Source organism: Diplotaxodon limnothrissa, linkage group LG1 (genome assembly GCF_057381915.1).
Source record: "Diplotaxodon limnothrissa isolate DT_005_m linkage group LG1, D_limnothrissa_male_GT1.1, whole genome shotgun sequence".
NCBI lineage: Eukaryota > Metazoa > Chordata > Actinopteri > Cichliformes > Cichlidae > Diplotaxodon > Diplotaxodon limnothrissa.
In genome coordinates, this window is record NC_140596.1 from 31,603,916 (window position 1) to 31,625,692 (window position 21,777).

The window sequence follows — 21,777 nt, forward strand, 5'->3', positions numbered from 1 at the left end:
CCAAGAGTAAAATGTATCCATTTCAGATATACTGTTATTATTTTTTTTGTCTTTTAAGAACTGAAAGTTGTTGAGTAGGAGATAATAGATGCTGAAAAGCTTTTTACTAAATAAATGTAATTAGTTCTTCAAATATATTGAATAAAAATAATATTGTTGCCTCTGAAGCGTCACTGATTGGAGTTCTCTTCCTTGTAGCAGGTCAGGAAAACATGTCGCCGCCATGCAGTCCTGATCTGACCTTAAATCAGTCATTTAGAGACTCGAAAGAGAACAGGGAGCCATCTCCCAAGGTGAAGCGGAGGCGTAGTGTGAAGATCAGCAGCGTGGCTCTGGAGTCTGCCCAGCGGCAGAATGACACGCTGCAGATACTGACCTCCATCGGCGACTACAGGAGCATGAACGACTTCCTTGTGAAGAAGGTACAGCAATATATGCCATCTGCATTACGTAGAGCTCGAAGATGAACTTGAGTATCAGAGTTTTGATTCTTTATATTTGAACTGCACATCAGGTATTAGTCCAGTGTCGTTTATGATCATGCTATGTTGGTGTCATGTTTTAGATCAACGACTTGGATGCAGAGGACAGTAAAAAGGACACCTTGGTGGACATCGTGTTTAAAAAGGCTCTGAAGGAATTTCGTCTTAATATCTTCAACTCCTACTCCACAGCACTCGCAGTAAGTCCTCTGAAGGCTTTTTATATTTGAATATAACCATTCAAACTGAAAAGTCACGTGTTCCCAGACTAGAAAGATAAATACTGCACTCTTCCTGTGACTCCTCCCTAGATGGATGATGGTAAGAGTATCCGCTACAAAGACCTTCATGCACTGTTTGAGCAAATCTTGGAGAAGATAATGCGACAGGAGCAGAGGGACTGGAGGGAGTCTCCTGTCAAAGTGTGGGGGAACACCTTTAAGATTTTCCTGGACGAGTTCATGATTGAGTACAAACCTGCACACTGTGCACTCAGTAAGGTAATGACACTCTTCTCACTGTACAGGTGAATAGACACAACTCTGATAGGCACACAAATAATTTATATTTACAAAAAACTACTGGGTGCTATTTATTGATAATGAAATATAATAAGAAGTAAAATATCTCTTATTATCATTTGTCTTTTTCTTTCTTTTTTTTTTTAACTGCAGCCATTGCCAAAACCTGAACGCAAGAAACGAAGGAAGAAGGACACAGACAATGTAAATTTGCCTTTATCCTCGTCAACATTAAGGGCATGCTCACAATCATTGCAAAAAATAGTGATGTAATCAGAAAAAAGTGCACTCAAACAATATAAAATATATGAAAGCAAACCAAATGAACCTGTGCTCTGCTGCCCCCTGCAGGTGGAGGAGCATAACGGCCACATCTTCAAGTCCACCCAGTACAGCATCCCCACATACTGTGAATATTGCTCGTCGCTCATCTGGATGATGGACCGGGCCTGTGTGTGCAAATGTGAGTATGCACGCACAGTGTCACAGCTAAAGAACACCTGAGTGTAATACAGCCAGGAAAAGTGGACGCTTCGAAGGCCACTGAATGTGGAGCGTGCTAGCACAAAAATGTTTGTGACAGAAAATTAATAATCAAAAAAAGGTTTTAATCCTGGATGTGCTGCTTTGTCAACCTTAAAATATATGTGATGCTGTAATTTGCATTGTCACATGAAGAGTAGTCCCTCTGATGGAGGAACATCAGTAGTTTTAAAATGAACTAATTATAACACTTTTAATAGTTAACTGAACCATAATGAAGCAAATCCCAGATTTACTCCTTTAAAACATCCTCTGATGGAAACGGTGCAGATAAAGTCGAGCTTGTTGAGGTTGTCCGAGGTTCTTGCTGAGTGAAGTTAAAGACTAAAAATTCCCAGAGTGGTGGAAAGACCAAATAATTGAAATGTCCTTAACACTGATGTCAGTGTGCTCCATACACGGACACACATACTGTTGGTTCCATAGCAGAGGGCATTAGACTTTCACTTTTATATGTTTCATAGAGACTTGGCCTCAGCCTAACCATGACCTTCATTCTACACATAAACGTAAACCTTTAATTGCTTATGTGAGCTTGCTTCCCCCCAAAAGTAATCAAGTTCCTGTGACTATGCAAACCAGATAGGTCAAGATAGCAATGGGAATGCCAGAGTATCAGTTACATAATCCAACTAATTTAATTAATATGATATAAAAGAATTAACTTTTTCATGACCGCAAATGCGCACAGACACACATCTGTGCTTCACACACACACACACACACACACACACCCCTTCTCTGGCCGAGCTGTGCTCAGTCTGGCCTCAGAGATAGAGCCCCTCCCTTCTCTCCCTCCTCGGCCCTAATCAGATTGTTTTCAACTGGACTCATGGGGTCTGCGGCTCCGTGTCTCCAGAGATTTCTCCACACAATTTTGCCCTTTAGTCACACAGGATGTTTTCTTCGTGCCAGCCAACACTGCTTTGGCTTCTCATGTGCTGAATTTTTTATGTTTTTTTTAACCTTTTCTTACAACTTCTGCTGAATAATGAGGAGGCACTGTCTTTCTGTGGATAATGGAAATGATGTTTTTGATCTCTATGGCTGTGTCTATCCAGTGTGCCGGTATGCCTGCCACAGAAAGTGCTGCCAGAAGACGACCACCAAATGCAGTAAGAAGGTGAGTCGGCCATATTGTGCACCGTCGCAGTGATGTCCCATGACAGTAATTGTGGGTTTATGTACAGTAGTTAGTGTTATTTCTACTTTTTGATCTTATGAAAATTGTTAAAGACTGTACTTAGTTTGCTGAATTAATGATATTTAAACTATAACATTAGTTTTGGATGAACTCTGAATGGTGTGAAGGCATGTGTCATATGTGTGTTTTTATAAGAGCATATTATGGTTGTGTCTGAATAGTTCGATCCAGAGCTGTCCTCCAGACAGTTTGGAGTAGAAGTTTCTCGCCTGACTAACGATGAGAGAACAGTGCCTCTGGTAGTGGAGAAGCTTATCAACTACATTGAGATGCACGGCCTCTACACTGAGGGAATTTACCGCAAATCTGGTTCCACCAATAAAATTAAGGAGCTCAAGCTGGGACTTGATACAGGTAAACTTGGCTGCAACTCAGTGAGCAGGTGAACGGTGCTAGCTGGTTTTAAAAAGCTGCTTGCAATTACTCAGTGTCTGCGTTTTGTGTCTGCATTGTCTTTGTGGTCCCACAGATGTGGAGAACATGAATCTGGACGACTACAACATCCACGTTATTGCTAGTGTTTTCAAGCAGTGGCTGAGAGACCTGCCTAATCCTCTGATGACATTTGAGCTGTATGACGAATTCATACGTGTCATGGGTGAGTGGTCGCATATGCCGACTATTGCTGTGGTTCAGTTGAATTGCACTTGAGAATTTGGCCACACATATTCTGCAGACATCAGAATGTATGTGTATTGGTTTGCTGCAATAGTAAAAAGTGAGTTCTTGTGTGGGATATTAATTCACAGGTTTGCAGGATAAAAAGGAAATGACCAGAGGTGTGTATTCAGTTATTGACCAGCTAAGCAGAACTCATCTAAACACTCTGGAACGCCTCATATTTCATCTCGTCAGGTAACAGTTTTTTCCTTAATATGTGAAGATGATTTAGTTCCTTCTTGATAGACAAGTAAAACGCAGAATTCATTCTTTTAGGATTGCTTTGGAAGAGGAGACAAACCGTATGTCACCTAATGCCTTGGCTATAGTTTTTGCTCCTTGCATCCTTCGCTGTCCTGACACCACTGACCCACTGCAGAGCGTCCAGGACATCAACAAGACAACAGCGTAAGGCTATGTCTAATGTCTGTCAAACAATTCACTGCCTTTGTCTAAGGTAATAGATCTTGGTAAAGGAAAACTGATGTTGACTTAATCTGTTTCATATCGGAACAGTAAAGTTAAGCATGAAAAACCACACTGGTATCCCTTTCTATGACTGGGACGCAGCTGTGGACCCAATGGGTGGCCAAGGGTGGCCATTTCCATTATAGACCACACCTGGCTGTACCACACAAACAATAACAAAGCCTCTGAGGGGGATCAACACATACTCAGAAGCGGAGTTTTGGCCATTGACACACATTTTAATAGCATAACCACCCATTTAAATAACAGCATTAATGAAAAGAATAAAGTTTGTAAACATTCCAGATTCCTTTTTTCTTATGGTCTTAATAAGAATGATTGATTGATAAAACTGAAGAATCAGTTTTATTTAGAATATAAATAATATATATAAAAATAGTCTGGCTCCAGTACTGATGAGAGAAGAAAGTGGGGAAGGTTACAAAGGAACAAGCAGTCAGAACAGAGGTCAGCTGTGGTGATTTTAGTCATTACTTAGTAACAGAACAGCATTGTTGCTTCATATCAGTTCAATACAGTCTGTTTTTCCTCAGTGCTGTCTCCAAATGTTTGCTTTGATATATGTGTATTTGGAAATGAGTTATAGTTTAATACTATATAAATATATATAATAATATATAAATAAAGTTGGATTGATTTGAATTGCGTTTGGCCTGCTTTGCTGCAGATTTCCTCGCTAATGGTGGATAGAGTTAGTGGCTTGAGAGATTTAATTTACTTTCTTGACAGAAAACCATAGAAATCAGTAACCCAAGCGAAGAGAAATGCCATATATTGTACCGTATGGGGGAAAAAAACTGCATGGAGAGGAATGTTATATACCTTTTTATATGAAGTTATCGTTTTGCAGCACTGTTTGAAATTTCCAGTAACTGAAGTTTGTCTCTTGCTGCCTCTTCATAGGTGCGTAGAACTTATTATCTGTGAACAGATGAATAAGTACAAAGTGAGACTAAAGGACATCAGCACTCTGGAGTTTGCTGAGAATAAAGCCAAGTCCAAACTGACGCATATCCGACGGTCAATGGTAAGCTCAATCAGCATGACCAGGCCCACAGTTATCAGAGAAATGACTCATTACTACTGTAAATCTACCTAACCTTTACTCCTTCACTGCTTGACCTGCCATGATTTCCTCCTTTATAACCTGCTTCTCTCCTCCCTAACATGTCTTTTCCTTTACCCAGAGACCAGTACTAATAGCTGTTAGATTTATGTGCATAGCACACATTACGGTATGTAAACGCACACCATGGTTTGCATCCCCAAAGAATCATCCAGTGTTGTGGTGTACAGAACACTGTATCCAGTATATGTTGAGATATAAACATCTGTCATCCATCCATCAAGCACGAGTCATCACGGCACTGAGTCTGTTTTGTTGTTGTTCTTCTTGCCATATTGTGTTCTATTACCATCTCATGTGGATGCAATTAAATCTCATAATTAGATTTACTTTATCGCTGTATGTTAATAGAATGTTTTCAGGGCATTCAGCATAAAGGCTTTTTAGGAAACTGTCTACATAAATTGTGGACATAGGTCATCATTGTGTTTTTCTTCTGGCTTCTCTTCTTCGATGGGTTGGAAGACTTTCATTCCCCAACGAAGTGCCATTTTAGTGTAACGCAGGGGTGTCAGAGTCATTTTAGTTAATGAACCATGTTCAGGAAATTTGAACACATGCTGACCATTGTATAACCTATTAAAATAAAAGAACTCACTCACATGTGATTTTTTTTTTTCCATTTATAAAATGTCAGTCCGGCTTTAGTGTAATGCAGCAAATAGCAATTAGCACATTGTGGGTCAGTTTCTTTGTGAAACTGAAAATAAAATAACTCATGATCCCAAGGTTGAAGGCTGTAAAACCGATGATTCAGGATACTGGTTTAGATTGAATTTGCACAGTTTGGATAGCCACTCATGATGTGATTCATTCTTAACAATTTCCAACACAATGCCTCCCGGGGCCAAATACAGTAGGTCCAAAGAAAAACCTTCCACTCCTTCTCAGTATCTATGCACAGGGTGAGATTGAACCTTTCTGTGGACTGGATCCTGCACACAGGCTGCAGGCTTTGACACCCCTGGTATAATGCAATTAGTAATATTGTTGCAACTTTAAAGAAGTGCAAGATGGTGTCCTCCTGAAGTGTAGCTATCACTCAGTCACTAGAATTACCAGATTATTTCTGCACATTAAGCTCGACCATTTTGAACCTGGCACTGCTGATATTTTGATTCTTATTACTTTTGCTCAAAGCAACCAGATGCAGCCAAAAAGGTAAAGTTTGTTCATAAACTGTGTCTGGGTTTGATTGGTCAATGCATGTGTGAGTCAAGAGCTGCCAGCTCAAAGAGCTGTAATGTATATAACAGCGTTTACATTTTATGATAACCAACATTTTAAAAAATTAAAAGTCCACTCTTGATTTGCTCCTCAGGGAAAAGGTCGCTCCCAGCGACCAAGCTACCACATACCTTCACCTCCTGTTAGTCCGCGGCTGCAGCCTATGGCTGACGCTGCCATAGAAGAGAGCGGCGGTGAAGAGGGAGCGGAGTCGTTACCTGACATCCCGGAGCATCAGCAGGCAGCCATGCAGCAGGAAGAGAGGGTGCTAACAGAGGAAATTGAAAGCCTTCAGAAAGAGAAGTAAACATTCTCACTGTGCTTTAAATGTTGAATTATCTGGCTTGTGTGTTGCATTGATGCCAGCTGTGTGTCATCACTTGTGCGCAGCTCATTTGTTTTTCTGGATGATGCTTGTCTCTACAGGGAGGAGTTGACCTTTGAGATGCTGTCTCTGGAGCCACGAGCATCAGATGATGAGACCCTGGAGTCTGAGGCCTCCATCGGTACAGCTGACAGCTCTGAAAACCTTAATGTGGACTCTGAAGAGACCATTTCTGACTTCTCTGGTATGCCATACTGATCATTCTAAACTGCCTTATCATTCACAATTCTTCGTGTGCATATAAAAAATATTGACCTCTTTGCATTTTTTGGGTGGGGGTTTCTCCAGAGAGAGGTCCTTTGTTGACATTGCCCTGGACTCTGAAATCTGACGGGAAGAGCCCCCGACGCAGAGTTCTCCGCCGCCAACCTGCGTCTCTGGATTCTGTAGACTCGTGTTTCACCGGGTCCTCGTACTCCTCCTCATCACATTTCCATCCTTCATCGTCTTCTTCTTCCACCCGGCGCTTTCGTTTCCAGTCCAAGTCTTCTGGTGTCAGCTCGGGTCCATCACAGGCCGAGAGTCTGACTCCACCCATAGCCTCCCCATCCTACAGCTTAGACAACAGCTCTACCGGAGATCAGGAAGTGATTTATGATGAAAGGCCCCAGTTTACCAGCCGAGGCACTTACAATCCAGATAAGGGTAAGCAGAAACTTAAGGGAGCCAAACATACTGCCCCAACGCCCTCCAGAGAAGGTGGTGGTCATGGCAGGGACCCTTCAGACATGCCACAGCCTGTGGTAGTATATGGAAGTAATGAATTCATGGTATGAAGGACAATGAGACACCAAAGCGATCCCTATCCAACTTCCTGCCAGGCATACATGTTCCCAATGGGAGGTGACAAACTGGCAACTGATCTCCACTCCTCAAACCACTCTTGCTTAGCCTTTCATTCTTAAAATCTGCAAAGAAATTTCCCCAAGTGCTGTGTACAGTGTTTCCCCCTCCTGAGGCGGGGAGGAGAATTGTCTGGAAGAGAAACAAGAATCAGTAGATGGGCTCTTCTGTGGATGAAACTGCCAATCGTGCTCTCACAGTGTCTTGGCAACTCTTTACTCGGCGCCAAGAGGAGACAAACTGAGCAGGAGGACAGAGAAAAGGGAATGTTGGAATATGCAGAAGAAAACACGGCATCAGGGAATATTACAGAGCTGGAAAGCTGAAGCAGTGTACTACAGAAATTGAGAAGAAAAACAAATCGGGCACCATCAGGCGTCGCAGATGTTACAGTGAACTTAAAGCTCACGACTATAGGCTGCTTTATGAGTTTACAATAAATGTAAGCAGCCGATGCTTTGTTATTACAAAATAATTTTTCCCTTATTTAAAATTTTTAATGTCACAGAAATTCTTTATAGCATATAATATACAGGTATAAATACTGTACAAAGCCGGAACACCAGCCTCTGCTGGGTAGTTGAAGTCAAATATTTATCTTGGTTTTTTTTTTTTTTTTTGGTTTTTTAAAATTGAGATTCTTGAACAGAGATGTTTGGGTTTGGGCAGTGGATCCCACACTTCTGTTGTGTACATGTGCCGAGAGCTCATGCGTGACTGTAGGTTTGTGTGAGACAGAAAAGAAAAAAACCCACTTAATGTGTTTTAAGTTTGTGCTGCTTTTTTTTTTTTTCTTTTCCCCTTACAAGGGAAATACAGCCATCAAAGGGACCAAGTCAGCTGGTGTGTATTCCAGCCAAGGGGATCCCAGCTCTTTAGGAATGTTGGAATCTGTGATAAAATTCCTGCATTCACCGCTTAACAGCCATACAACTGTTATGTACAGTACAGGTCATATGTACAGTATAGAGAACAAATGCCATTCTATTCTTGAAATCCATTATTACCCACTCCCAAAGCCATTCTCTTCTGTCTCTTAAGCATTTGCTCAATAGCAACCATGCAAGAACATAAAATCATTGTGTCTTGTCATTATTAATGTGTGTATGTTTTAGTTGAAAATGTCCAACTGCATAAGTGCAATTCTTTTCTTTAGGCCTGTGTTTAAAATAGGGAATTACTCATTTTAATAACAATAATGCTAACAGGGGCACCTTTAGAGTCCCACTGCTAATTATTCATGATAGTGAGTCAGCCACGCGCTATATAATGACCCTGAAACTGAGGGAGCTAATGCTATCCAGCCATCTATAATTTTATTCTGCTTTTTCCCTCAGTGTGGCATGTCAAACTGTGTTCTATGAAAAAGACAAAGAAATTCCAAGTTGTGCATGAGCCAGTAGGGGAATTTGACATTAGGTAGTTAGGGGTAGTTAGATTGGATTAACTGTGCAAAAACAATGTGATCCAAACCAGAACAATTAGCAGGTTTAGACTAACAAACAATATAAAATCCTTGAATGCACACAGTATTTGGCTGTTGTAATCCATAATGTCTGCAATATTACTATTCTGTTACAAAATGCTAATTGGACTGGTTCATATATAGCGCTTTTCTACTTAAGCACACAAAAGGCTTAATACAGGTCTTATTCACTCAAACACTAATATAAGCACTAGCACTATCTACCGTAACATTCACTGTCTGGTGACTAGATTAGAAGCAACTTGGAGATTCAACGTCTGGCCCGAGGACACTTTGGCATATAGACTGGAGCAGCCAGGGATCGAAGCACCAACCTTCTAATTATTAGTTGACCTTCTCTACCACCTCCACCACTAATATTACTAATTTATTATCATATTTCTGATTCTCTTCTGCTTGTATTTTTGCACAGCATTTTACCATTTCTTGATGCACTTGCACAAAAGTGAGCCACTCATATATTACTCCCGCTCGGCCATGGAAACCCATGCCACGAAGCTACCAGCCCAAAGTTTCTGTGCTGATGTTAATGCCAGAAGGTCTGGAGCTCCTGAGTCAGCAAAGCGTTGGCGAATTTACACACCATGCACTTCAGCATTCAGTGATCAAGCTGTGATTTTTACCTGGTCTGCACTTCATTAATGAGTTGGTGTGACTCCTAAACACGTCCACTTTGTAAAGACATCACTTACAGAAGATCATGGGATAGTCAATTCAGTTGTATTTATAAAGCACCAAATCACAACAGTTGCCTCAAAATTCTTTATACTGTAAAGACCTTGCCTCTCTAAGCAGGCATTAAACAAACATGTTAGAATCCTATTACAGCTCAACACTCACATTCAGCGAGCTCTTTAGAACAACAAGTTTGTAAAGACAGGCTGCATGGCTAGGTGCTGGGTTTTATACACCTGTGCCAATGGGACAGAAAGCTTGATTTCAAAGATTAAGGGGTATGATTCTGTCTGTTTATTGTACTTGCCATTTGTCACTGCAAGCAAAAGGCAAAAATGGCTTCTTTTTTTTTTTCTTTTTTTTTTTTTTACAGGCTTTTTTTGTGATAGTTGGGTGACACATTTCAGAGCTGTATAAATGAGTGGAAAGTACAGATACTTCCACACAGGAACGCTGTATGGTCTAATTAACAGCCAGTCTGCTCTGTGGAATTAAAAACAAATTCTATCAAGAAGAAAGAATGGAGAGCCTTTGAAAGAAGGCAGATTGAGTTAAATATAAACTGGCTGTTTGTGAAGGATGCAATGACTAAAGTATCATCTACAATAAATCTGTGGGAAAGAGATAAGTAAATAGGATGGAAGACTGAGATGATCAACAGGGAACATCTGGTGACCATGATGTTCACATAAGTATGACACAAACAGGGGGACTGTCACCATTAAACTGTAAATGAGGAAATATCTGTCAGAAAAATGGTGCTCCATCCCTGCAGGGGCCTTCCAGAGATTCAGCACCAAGTTGTATCTGTACTTTCTGTAAATGACCGACGACAAGTGGCACCATTTTTTCTTTATACTCATCCTTGTATCGATCTGATGATTTGTTCAGTGTATTCTGTAACAAGCATTTATCCAGAGAGACTGTTTCATGTTACAGGTCTTATCAGTTTGTAGTTTTGCAGTCTGTTCTCACCTGGAAAGTGAAATAAGACCCCATTCAAGCGTCTTCCTCTTGAAGTAGGACAGGTACTACATACTTTGTTTCCTGCATTCTTTCATTCTTTATTAGCTGATTTTGGTAATGGTAATATGGTTTATGGATGTATTCTTATCAAACCAATGCAGATGTATGGCTGGGGGCCCATTTCTTTTTAGTAAGGTTGGTAATTCAGTAATACAACCTGAGAGACACATCTGGCCCTTTAATTGAAAACGGCTACAACAGTGTCTACAGCGATCTGTACAATAAGATGGAGGCTGGTGCTGGAGATCTTGTCAAAATCCAACAGTACAGAAAAGTACTGCTGTATTTTGCAAAAGCATCTGACTAGTGACGCTTCATTCTTCAGCATTACGGTCACCCCCAAACACCCTGAAAATTTATTTTTTTTAAAAAGGGACAACACATATTAATGAACATATCAATGTGAATATGCCAGATGTATCCAGAAGACTACTTTTTATTTGCAACGGTCCTACAAAAACAATGAGTAACACCTCGTCAATGTACAACAATACAGTTTAGACAAAAAAAAATGCATAAAATTACAACATGAAAATCCACACTGCAAAAAGCATTCCTGGATAGAAAACCATTTAAACAGTGTGGGGTCATCTTGACAGAGAACAGAACAAAAGCTTTGAATGGCCCTCAAGAAGCCTGGAGAACTATTCCTGAAGATTATTTTAAGAAATGAAAGCTTTTCAGGCTGTGCTGGAGAATAAAAGGTGATTATATAAAACGCTGACTATCAAGCTTGTTAGTACTGGACTGTAGGTACTGTTTTTAAACTGGAGCCACAATGTTCAGCAAACAATTTTAAAAATCTGTCTTTCAGTAGCAGATCAGGTAATTCTTATTTTCCCGGTGAACTCGTGATTTTGCTCAGTCGTTTAAATAAGCTATTATTTCCACAGCACCTAAAGGCAACTTCAAACCCTCGAGGACATTGAGGAAAGTTTTAAAAAGGAGCTCACTTTGTGCGTTTACCTCCGCAGACTGGCTCTCATTTCGACACACACATAATCGGCGTGGACAGACTGTCACGAGAACCGCTCATTTGAAACCAATTCACATTACTGCTAAAAATAAAGGAGGGCTAATTGACTCCGGCCAACCTTCGGTGACGCGGCCCACACAAGCGACGCATGCGCAGTGCCGCCGGCGTCGCACAGCACCATCAGTAGGAGCAGGACCAGCGAGAGCCGCCGGGGAGAAGGGTGCCGTCGTTGTTTATTTTACGCAATATAAACTTTTCTCGCAATGTCGGGTTTCGACAGTAACCCTTTCGCTGACCCAATGGACGTAAATCCCTTCCAGGTGAGTGTTGGTTGGTTTCTGTCCGCGAATCGAGTTTCAGAAGCTTTTCGTTTTCTGGTGTAAAGTGAATACAAAGATATGCTCTAACAAAAACCTGTCTGGTTGGTTGCTGGGTTTGGCCTCAGCATTTCCTGGCTAAGAATCGCCACTGTTAAGTGTGACACGTTTCAATGCGCTTATAAACATTTTTACGTTAAAACTGTGAATATTCGCTGGAAGTGTGCTCTGAGCTCACCTGCGCAGGTGAGCAGACCCGAGAACAGGTGCCTGCCATTAACCGGGAGTTCTCTTTTACAAGCTATTCATAGATGACACCATTAACTAGAAACCCCAGTAGCAAGCCAGTGACGCTGCTTTTAACTTTATAGATAGTTTTGTTTCTTTGTATATTTTTTTGTTGTTGTTTGTTTATGTTTTACAGACCAGTGGTTTTTTTTTCTTTGTTTTTTTTTTTTTAGGTCTTATAGACCTAGGAAGTAATGCTTATGAATCCACACGTCTTTGACATTTTAACTTAAGAAATGGATGCTTAATCTTTATTCACACACACACACAAACTGTAATTTAACTGAAACAAATGTGGTCCAGGGCAAAGAGTGTTATTAACAGATAATCTGGTGAGAGAAAATTCAGTGTTCAGGTGCTGCTCCTCCACTGGATGGGACACTCCTATAATTCCACAGTTGGCACCACATAAACGCTGAACAGTCATGGATTCTCAGTGTCACACCTTACAGTGTGTTTGATCTTTTTTTTTTCTCTTCTTCCCAGGATGCTTCAGTCACACAAGCCACCAGCAGAGTCAATGACAACGTCGGGGATTACAACCCATTCTCTTCACCGGAAATGGTCAGCCTTTGTGTCTTTAATGGAACTGCTCATATCATAGTGTGATATGATATTCAGCAGGAACCAAATCCTTTGGTTTTATGAAAATATATTTGAAAAGAGATATTGCGTCAACCTTTTTTACAGGGACAGCACTCTGGGACGACAATCCCTATCTCTGCTGCACCCTCTCAACCAGCTGTACTACAGACATCTGTGGAGCAGAACCCAAAAGTGAGTGAGACGAATGCATTTCAGCGTGTTTAAATAATGAGATCAGACAACATTAACTGATTTAAGTTACGTTTTCAAGAAATGCAAGTCAGGACACTACCATGCAAAGAAGAATGAGTATTTTTTTTTTCTTTACTTGGTCGATTGTAGCTTGAGTGGTAGAGTGGGTCGCCTGCTAATCGGAAGGTCAATGGGCCAATCCCTGACTCCACATTTGCATTCCTGTGAAAAGATACTGATCCTTGAGTGCCCCCCGATGCATCCACTGGATCGTGTGTGTGTGTGTGTGTGTGTGTGTAAGCACTTAATCATGAATAATGTATAAATGTGTGTGACTGGATGAATGAGAGGTATAGTAGAAAGAACTTTGAGTGGTCAACTGAGTAGAAAGTCTGTATCCAAGTCCTGGTCCAGTTCATACATAAACAATGCTAAGAAATGCTTCTCTACAACCCACACACTTGCACTCTGATTGGTGCATCACAGGTAATTCATTTAAGGTTCAATGTCTTGCTCAAGGACACTTTGGCACACAGATTTGATTGGTGGAGGATCTAGCCAACGACCTGCTGGTAGACAACCTGGTGCACATCCTGAGCCGCCCCAAAAGTCATCACATTTTACTGCAGGGACCATCTAGCTTATCACTGCAAGAAAGCAGCACTTTGTATGGTTATTTTAGTGCAGTACATGTATGAGGAAATTGTGTTCAACAATGCTGAAGACAGTATTAAGATGCAGGTCTGCTATCACGCTGCTATCACCCTGGACCCCCACCAATTCGCATACCACCGGAACAGGAGCACAGAGGATGCAGTCTCCATCGCAATGCACTCTGTCCTCTCACACCTGGACAACAACAACACCTATGCCAGAATGCTGTTTATAGACTTCAGTTCAGCATTCAATACAATCCACCCCTCACAACTCATCAGGAAACTGACAGACCTGGGTATCAGTTCCCTCATCTGCAAATGGTTACTGGACTTCCTGACCAACCGCCCCCAACATGTCCGGCTGGATAACCGCTGCTCATCTACCATCACAATGAACACCGGTGTACCACAAGGCTGTGTGATGAGCCCTTTCCTCTACTCCCTCCTCACCCACGACTGCAGACCTGCTGATGGTTCCAACACCATCATTAAGTTTGCAGATGACACCACGGTGATTGGCCTCATCAGTGACAACGATGAGGCCGCCTACAGGGAGGAGGTGGATCGTCTGGCTGAGTGGTGCGACAGAAACAACCTGCTGCTTAACACCGAGAAGACCAAGGAGCTCATCGTGGACTACAGGAGGAATGCTGACCCACATCCACCCATCCACATTAAGGGGACGGCTGTGGAGCGTGTGAGCAGCTTCAAGTTCCTGGGAGTCCACATCTCCGAGGATCTCACCTGGACGACCAACTGCTCCAAGCTGGTCAAGAAGGCTCACCAGCGCCTCTTCTTCTTGAGGACTCTGAGGAAGAACCACCTGTCCTCAGACATCCTGGTGAACTTCTATCGCTGCACCATCGAGAGCATCCTGACCAACTGTATAACAGTCTGGTACGGGAACTGCTCTGCCTCGGACCGGAAGGCGTTGCAGAGGGTCGTGAAAACTGCCCAGCGCATCGCCGGAGCACCACTTCCTGCCATAAAAGACATCTACAGGAAGCGGTGTCTGAAAAGGGCTGGGAAAATCATCAAAGACCCCAGTCACCCATCACATGGACTCTTCACCCTCCTGCCCTCTGGGAGGCGCCACAGGAGCCTCCGGACTAAGACCACCAGGTACCGGAACAGCTTCTTCCCCACAGCTGTCAGACTCCTGAACTCTGCCTCCTGACATCTGACCCACGTTAAACTCATGGACTGAACATACACACACCCACAATGGACAACTGTACCCTCAAACACAATAATAACATGGACTGAACCACCACTCACAACCACTAGCACTTTATATAGCCTCTGTAGAAACTATCTACACCCTCACTTATCTTAACTGCACTACTGTATAGCTCTGTGTAAATAATCATTCTGTACATTCGATAATCTTTAATCCTACAACTGTTTACAACTTGCATAGTTCCCATTTCTGTATAGCTGTATATCCCAGATTCTGTAAAGTTATTTATTTCATATTCTGTATAGTTTTTCATATTTATATCCTGTTCATATCCTGTACATAGCTTGTACTCACTACAGCCTGTACATACTTATAGTTATAGAATATTCACAACATACTTCATACCGTGTACATTATAACATACCATAATAGACCCATTTCTGTAATATACTCACATATCTATATTATTGCTAATATATATTGTAATATATCTATATCACTAAAGCACTTCTGGATGGATGCAAACTGCATTTCGTTGCCCTGTACCTGTGCATGTGCAATGACAATAAAGTTGAATTCTATTCTATTCTATTCTATTCTATTCTATCAGGCTAAAGCAGCTGCTGCCCAGGCTAACCTGATCAAACAGCAGGAGGAGCTGGAGAGGAAAGCAGCAGAGCTGGAGCGGAAGGAACAGGAGCTAGAGAACAGGAGGCAGGCAGGCAGCGCATCGAACCCCGGAGGTAAGTGGCTGCAGGTATTTGATGTAGTTGTGTTGAGTATGTGTTAAGTCTTAAATGATAATAAGGTTTTTAAATCTTTTCCTGTCAGCTAAAGAGAACAACTGGCCACCTCTTCCAAGGTTCTTCCCTATAAAGCCCTGCTTTTATCAGAATTTTGAGGAGGAAATCCCCGAGGACTACCGCAGGATGTGCAAGAGAATGTACTACCTCTGGATGTGTATGTACCCCTGATTGTAGCATTTTATATGCCAATCACTGACCTAAAAGGATGGTATAGTACATCAGATCTCAGCTTTTAATATGCTAAATTTAAATATGTATCAAGACTTTCCACTCATACTTTTGCTGAAGTTCTTACTTTTTTCTTTACAAATGAATCATGATGAATCAACTTGATCCATTACAAGATACTAGATTGTTTAAAGTCACAATTGCTGCACTAAAACGTCGAGAAATAATTTATTTACCTCACATTTGGGAAATTAATTTGTTACGAAGGAGATGATAATAACAATAATAAAGACACCATTCATGCCTATTAGTTTAAAAGTGCACAGAGTTTGGTTCACCGGCACTTTTTATAAGCAGTGTTGTATTATAAGTATGTCTGCGTCACTGGTTTTCTTTTGCACCTCTCCAGTCCACAGTGCCACTCTCTTCCTCAACGTGCTGGCCTGCCTGGCTTGCTTCACCATTGACAGTAACTATGGCGTTGACTTTGGTCTGGCTATTCTTTGGTTCATTCTGTTCACCCCTGTGGCCTTCGTCTGTTGGTACAGGCCGGTCTACAAGGCCTTTAGGTATGCTGTGTCACTGGTATTGTTTACACTTATGAACTTTAATACAAGTCTTCAAACTGTAAATGACCTCCAGACTCATTTTTATGACTTCATGCGATTGTGAAACTTATTATCTCTATTGTGCAATATGTCAGCAAACCAGTGAGCACCTTCGCATTAATAATGTGTCCCCTTTTTTCCCCTCCATAGGTCTGACAGCTCTTTCAGCTTCTTTTTCTTCTTTTTCGTCTTCTTCTTCCAAGTGGCAGTTTACATTATCCAAACTGTGGGGATTCCCCATTGGGGCAACAGGTCAGTGCGATTTATTTTCTTTTTCTTTTTTCCTACACTACCTGAACGTGTGGTGGAAGTGCACCAAGATTCTGTTTTTCATTGTATGAATGTGCATGCTGCTTTGGGATACATTCAGTGTGCATGGACCACCACATTTCTTCATTCACACGTGTTTGTGTGTGAATTCTTCTCCTGTCTCTCCTCTATTGCATTTCTTTGACAGATTCCTGCTGCCCTAATAAATCTGGGTTGCTGCTTTGTAAGTGTGTGTAACTTTTATTTTGGGAGTTCTTTTCTATCATGTATAAAGCTCCTCAGGTTTCCATGTGTCATTTTTACAAACTTCATGCTTTACATTTGGTATCTGGTTGTTTGTGTATTTCTCTTTAATCCACAAAAAAAGAATTTCAGTGTACTATAATAATTACAGAGAAAATGTGAAATTACACCTTTTTTCCTCTTGCATGTTTCTGGTTTTGACAGTGGATGGATAACATCAATCACCATCATCAAGACGAACCTGGCTGTGGCTGTGGTTATGATGGTAGTGGCTGGATTTTTCACTGTAAACTCTGTGCTGGCTGTCATCCTGCTGAAAATGGTACGCAAAAGTAAAACTTCTGTTTACATATCGTATTTTTATAGGTAATCTGATTACTATTTTATTATGAACCTGTCAGATTCAATATAATGTATCTTGATGAACTGAATAACCCTAAGCCAAGTATTTTAAACATGTTTTAAAATGGTAAATGGCCTGTATTTATATAGCGCTTTACTAGTCCCTAAGGACCCCAAAGCGCTTTACATATCCAGCTTTACATACCCATTCACACACACATTCACACACTGGTGATGGCAAGCCTACATTGTAGCCACAGCCACCCTGGGGCGCACTGACAGTTGTCGATGACTTATACTGCGTACATATATAAATGTTATTTTTTCTCATTTATATCTGGAAGCTACATCAAAGACAAACTAAATATCAGGTGGTGACAAAAACTTTGAACAGCTTCAGAGGAAATTTTCAAACCAAGTGTGTGTGCTGAATGCACTTACTGTACAGACTTACCTCCATGTAGAAATTCCAGGAGTGTCTTTTGGTTTTTAAAGACAATAATTAATTAGAAAGTGGACACAATATTTCATCTTAATGCAAAAAAGGGGGGGGGGAACAAAAACAACCGTTAAAAAAAAGTCTGTTCCTAGTCTCCGCTAGATATCTATTGTATTTTCAGATATCCTCCTCACTAACAGATCAACAGAGGTGTGGACTCGAGTCACATGACTTGGACTCGAGTCAGACTCGAGTCATTAATTTTATGACTTTAGACTTGACTTGAAAAAATGTTCTAAGACTTGTGACTTGAATTGGACTTGAACCGGTTTACTTGAAAAGACTTGATATTTTACCCCAAATATAAAATTTAACACGCATATTATATAGAGATTGAAAATGTGACGTCATTCACGGGTAGAACCGCAAAGGATTCTGGGAACTCGTGGCAAGAGGTACTAGCGCACGCAGGCTTTCAATTGAAATCAGTTATACAGCGATAAAAAGAAACACAAAAATGTCAAGAAGCTGTTGTATTATTAACTACAATAGCCGGTCGCATGACAGCCACGGGAAGCCGACGGGTAAAGAGATCGGTTGTTATCGGATTACGACGTTTAAGAGAAATTGTTCGAGCCATGTTTCCGAAGTAACAAAGAGGCGACTGGATTGCAGCCATTCAAAGACCAAATATAACGTCCCAGAACACTCCAGCTCACAGGTTACTCTGCTCCAAGCATTTACACGAAGGTCAGTCTGCTGTTGTAGTTAATGCGTCATTTTCATAACATAATTGGTGATATAGGTTACAAGCAAGTCTGGCGCTGAACAGAAATGGTCGCGCTATGCTCCTTTATTTATTGTGCATAAATAGTGAATTGTCCTGACACAATATTGCGTTTCGCTTCTGTTATTATGGTACATTGACAAAAACATATACTTTTATTCACAGAATAAAACAGTTGTTTTGTATCACTAATTGTCCAGTACGATTACAGCATACAATATTATTGTCACTGCTACATTTCTGTGATGCTACCAGAAATTATTTCCACTACTAATTAATTACCGTTGAGCTCAAAGGTCCTATTAATAAACGGTTAACGAATGTGTATTTATGAAGACTATTTGTGAGACTGGTAAACTTATGATACGTACGATGGTCTTTCGTTCTACACGGTGCATTTCAAGGTCCTGCACCCATCCGGCGGTAAACTGTACCTGGGCTTGTTGCAGTGACCGGAAGTTACTAAACTTCATGAGTGTATGCACTCACTCCAAGAACCGTATAATTATAAATATGCATATAAATATGCTACGATGAGATAGCTGACTTCATCTAACTAGCAAATGTTGTCCAGGCTACGTTGGTGATGCAGTTTTTTTTAATGTGTATGATATTTTTGTCATGCGATTTTAAAGCCGGTCCTACAACCGCATCCAATAATAACATGCAGCTTATCTCAGAACTGTCGGTGAAAATTATTCTTGGAGCTAAGTTTAATTGAGCTGCATTTTAAAGAGGTGCAATTTCACAATTTGTGTATATTTTCTAAGTTCACTATTTTGTCATGTGTTGAGAAAAACACAGATTTAAAAATTACATGGTCTAATATTTACATTTAGCATAACTGCAACATGCTTTTTTTCGTTTTTTTTAATGACTCGAAAGGACTTGAAATTCAAAATTTCAGACTTGTGACTTGACTCGGACTTTTACACCAGTGACTTGAGACTCGACTCTGACTTGCCTGACATTACTTGAGACTTGACTTGAGACTTGAGGATAAAGACTTGAGACTTACTTGAGACTTGCAAAACAATGACTTGGTCCCACCTCTGCAGATCAATGAAACTGAACTCATGAGCTCCTTTGTAGACATAAGAACCATGGACCGAACCTTACAGGAACCAGCAGGTTAAACACTGTTTCATCATTTGATCTCCTGTCATTGTTTAAAATATTCTGTCTTTTCCTATCACCCTAGGTCCACTCTAAATACAGAAACACAGGTGCCAGCTTCACCAAGGCCCAGCAGGAGTTTTCACAAGGTGTCCTGAGCAACCGAACTGTCCAAAATGCTGCTACCTCTGCTGCTACCTCCGCTGCCCAGGGAGCCTTTGGCAGGAGCCAAAATTAGTGTGATTTCTACAAGTTTTGTGTCTCTGGCTATTCTCTTTTCTGACCAGCATACCGGGCTACCCATGTCCCAACATTATGCAGTTGGTGTAAAGGAATTTTTAGGGAAAAGGGCAAAAAGCAAGTAACTTATGAGTAATATACCAAGTGGGGTGTCTCCATTCTCCATATCCACTAAAAAAAACTAAATAATAATAAAGATTGTGTAATTTAGGAAGATGTGTAGCTAAAGACATAAAGTCATCTTCCAAGAATAGGAACCTACCCTCAGTTAAACTTTATTTGTATAGCACCTTTGATGAAGGACAGTGCAATTCAAAGAGCTTCATAGATGATTGACGAACTAATAATGAGATGGTACATTAATTAAAAAAAAAAAAAAGGTAAAAAGATTATAAAATGCAAAAATAAAATGGATGGAACTTGTAAAGACCTGCACAGATCTCATCAGCATATGTCATATTCATTTATGCTTTAGAGAAATGTCCAGTAGGAAATCTGAAGCTGGGGTTTAGATAGAGAGCAAGGTGAGGCCGCCACACAAATAAAATTGTAACATTTCATCACTGCATCGCTATTGAAAGCATTTAACAGAGTAGACTAAAGAGATACATGTGAGATAATCTGCAATACAAGAAACACTGATTTAAATCCAGTATTTCTTAAAGATCCTGGTAAAAAGTATCAGGATTTTTTCCTGCTAATGTAGGAATGACATACTGAGGCTTGAAATATAAACTCTTTGTCCAAGGTTGGATTCTCACTTGACACGAGAATGTTGTTTTTTTTGTTTTGTTTTTTTTTCCCCCCATCTGTGAACAATGGATCTACAAAATGTTTTTCACATTACAGCAGCATACAGAACCTTGCAGGATAACTGTCCTGACTATAAGTGCATTAATACCGATAATACACTTTATGCACAGTGTCCTGTAAAAGTATAAATGATAATAAATGCATACTGTTACATTACTGTGCAGTTTGAACGTTGATCTCCAAATTTGATGTTTTGATGTGTATATGACAATAGGATGAGCTGCTGATTAATGAAGGTGATGGGATAAAGAGGTCATTTGTACTGTTTTATCTGCTTACTGATATTTCTTTTTAATGAAGTGAGGCTTAAAGCTGTTCTTGAAGCAAATGAAGATGTTACCTTTTAATTCATGTTAAGAAAACTTGGCATAATACAGAGACTTGCTGTGATTAAAATGAAAGGGGGGGGGGGGTACTGGTTTATTAATGTAAAGTTACTGGAAGTATAGAATTTGAATGTATTTACATGAAAAGTGCATTAATGAGTAGAAAGAACAATATTTTTGACTTTGTGCCCATGGTAGTTTTACTGTTTTTCCTGTCTGCACCTTGTAATTAGGTTTGAGTGTTTCCTCTCTCTCTCTCTCTCTGTGTGTGTGTGTGTGTGTGTGTGTGTGTGTGTGTGTGTGTGTGTAAGTAAAAAGTATATAAACACTGTATACTCCCAATCTGATGTTTGTACCTCAGTGCCTTTAAACAGAAGTAACATACAAATCTTTGTGTGACCATTCACGTTCAAGACTTTTAATGCCCTGTTTTATCTGTAGCCTGTGGAACAACTGGTGAAGTTTTCTTGTGATCAAAATGTGTTAAGATTATGTAAATATTGGTGACTTATTTAAACATATTTACTGCTGGGGTATGCATTGGAAATTGATTCTCAATCTTAACATTCAATAAACTGTACTGTCTATAAAATTCTGAATTGAAGTCTTGGAAGTGGTCTTCTTAGAAGTGTATTATTATCTATCAAAAGTGGTCCAAGGATGGAACAGGGGTGAACCAGCGACAGGGTTATGGGCTGTGCTGTGTGGTCCGATCCAACAGGCGAGCTACTATAGCTCAAATTGCCTAAATATTTAAA

The 21,777-nt window shown here is 40.5% G+C and overlaps 2 protein-coding genes across 2 annotated transcripts in view; both read left to right on the forward strand.

The window, feature by feature from the left end:
- The window catches only part of myo9aa (myosin IXAa), a 100,671-nt gene extending 92,138 nt beyond the window's left edge, over positions 1-8,533 (forward strand). The window contains exons 31-44 of the mRNA XM_085349861.1: positions 199-422; positions 566-682; positions 794-982; positions 1,157-1,207; positions 1,355-1,466; positions 2,608-2,669; positions 2,912-3,104; positions 3,220-3,348; positions 3,500-3,605; positions 3,687-3,818; positions 4,803-4,926; positions 6,347-6,555; positions 6,679-6,821; positions 6,926-8,533. Coding sequence (XP_085205987.1) covers positions 199-422; positions 566-682; positions 794-982; positions 1,157-1,207; positions 1,355-1,466; positions 2,608-2,669; positions 2,912-3,104; positions 3,220-3,348; positions 3,500-3,605; positions 3,687-3,818; positions 4,803-4,926; positions 6,347-6,555; positions 6,679-6,821; positions 6,926-7,413 — 2,279 coding nt within the window. The 3' untranslated portion in view covers positions 7,414-8,533. The remainder of the gene's footprint in view (positions 1-198; positions 423-565; positions 683-793; positions 983-1,156; positions 1,208-1,354; positions 1,467-2,607; positions 2,670-2,911; positions 3,105-3,219; positions 3,349-3,499; positions 3,606-3,686; positions 3,819-4,802; positions 4,927-6,346; positions 6,556-6,678; positions 6,822-6,925) is intronic.
- A 3,305-nt stretch (positions 8,534-11,838) lies between these two features.
- Positions 11,839-21,546, forward strand: scamp2l (secretory carrier membrane protein 2, like). The gene is made up of 9 exons (XM_085357167.1): positions 11,839-11,963; positions 12,735-12,812; positions 12,939-13,025; positions 15,472-15,604; positions 15,693-15,821; positions 16,245-16,404; positions 16,594-16,695; positions 17,161-17,278; positions 19,726-21,546. Exons 1-9 carry the CDS (start codon positions 11,907-11,909, stop codon positions 19,876-19,878), a joined length of 1,017 nt encoding a protein of 338 aa, XP_085213293.1. The 5' UTR covers positions 11,839-11,906; the 3' UTR covers positions 19,879-21,546.
- Positions 21,547-21,777: the final 231 nt, after the last annotated feature.

What these genes read in the sequence shown, in the direction of transcription:
- scamp2l (XM_085357167.1), top strand. Translation starts at nt 11,907, where the DNA reads ATGTCGGGTTTCGACAGTAACCCTTTCGCTGACCCAATGGACGTAAAT. An exon ending in CAGCGCATCGAACCCCGGAG is followed by an intron (nt 15,605 to 15,692) that starts GTAAGTGGCTGC and finishes TTTTCCTGTCAG; the next exon opens with CTAAAGAGAACAACTGGCCA. An exon ending in ATTCCCCATTGGGGCAACAG is followed by an intron (nt 16,696 to 17,160) that starts GTCAGTGCGATT and finishes TGGTTTTGACAG; the next exon opens with TGGATGGATAACATCAATCA.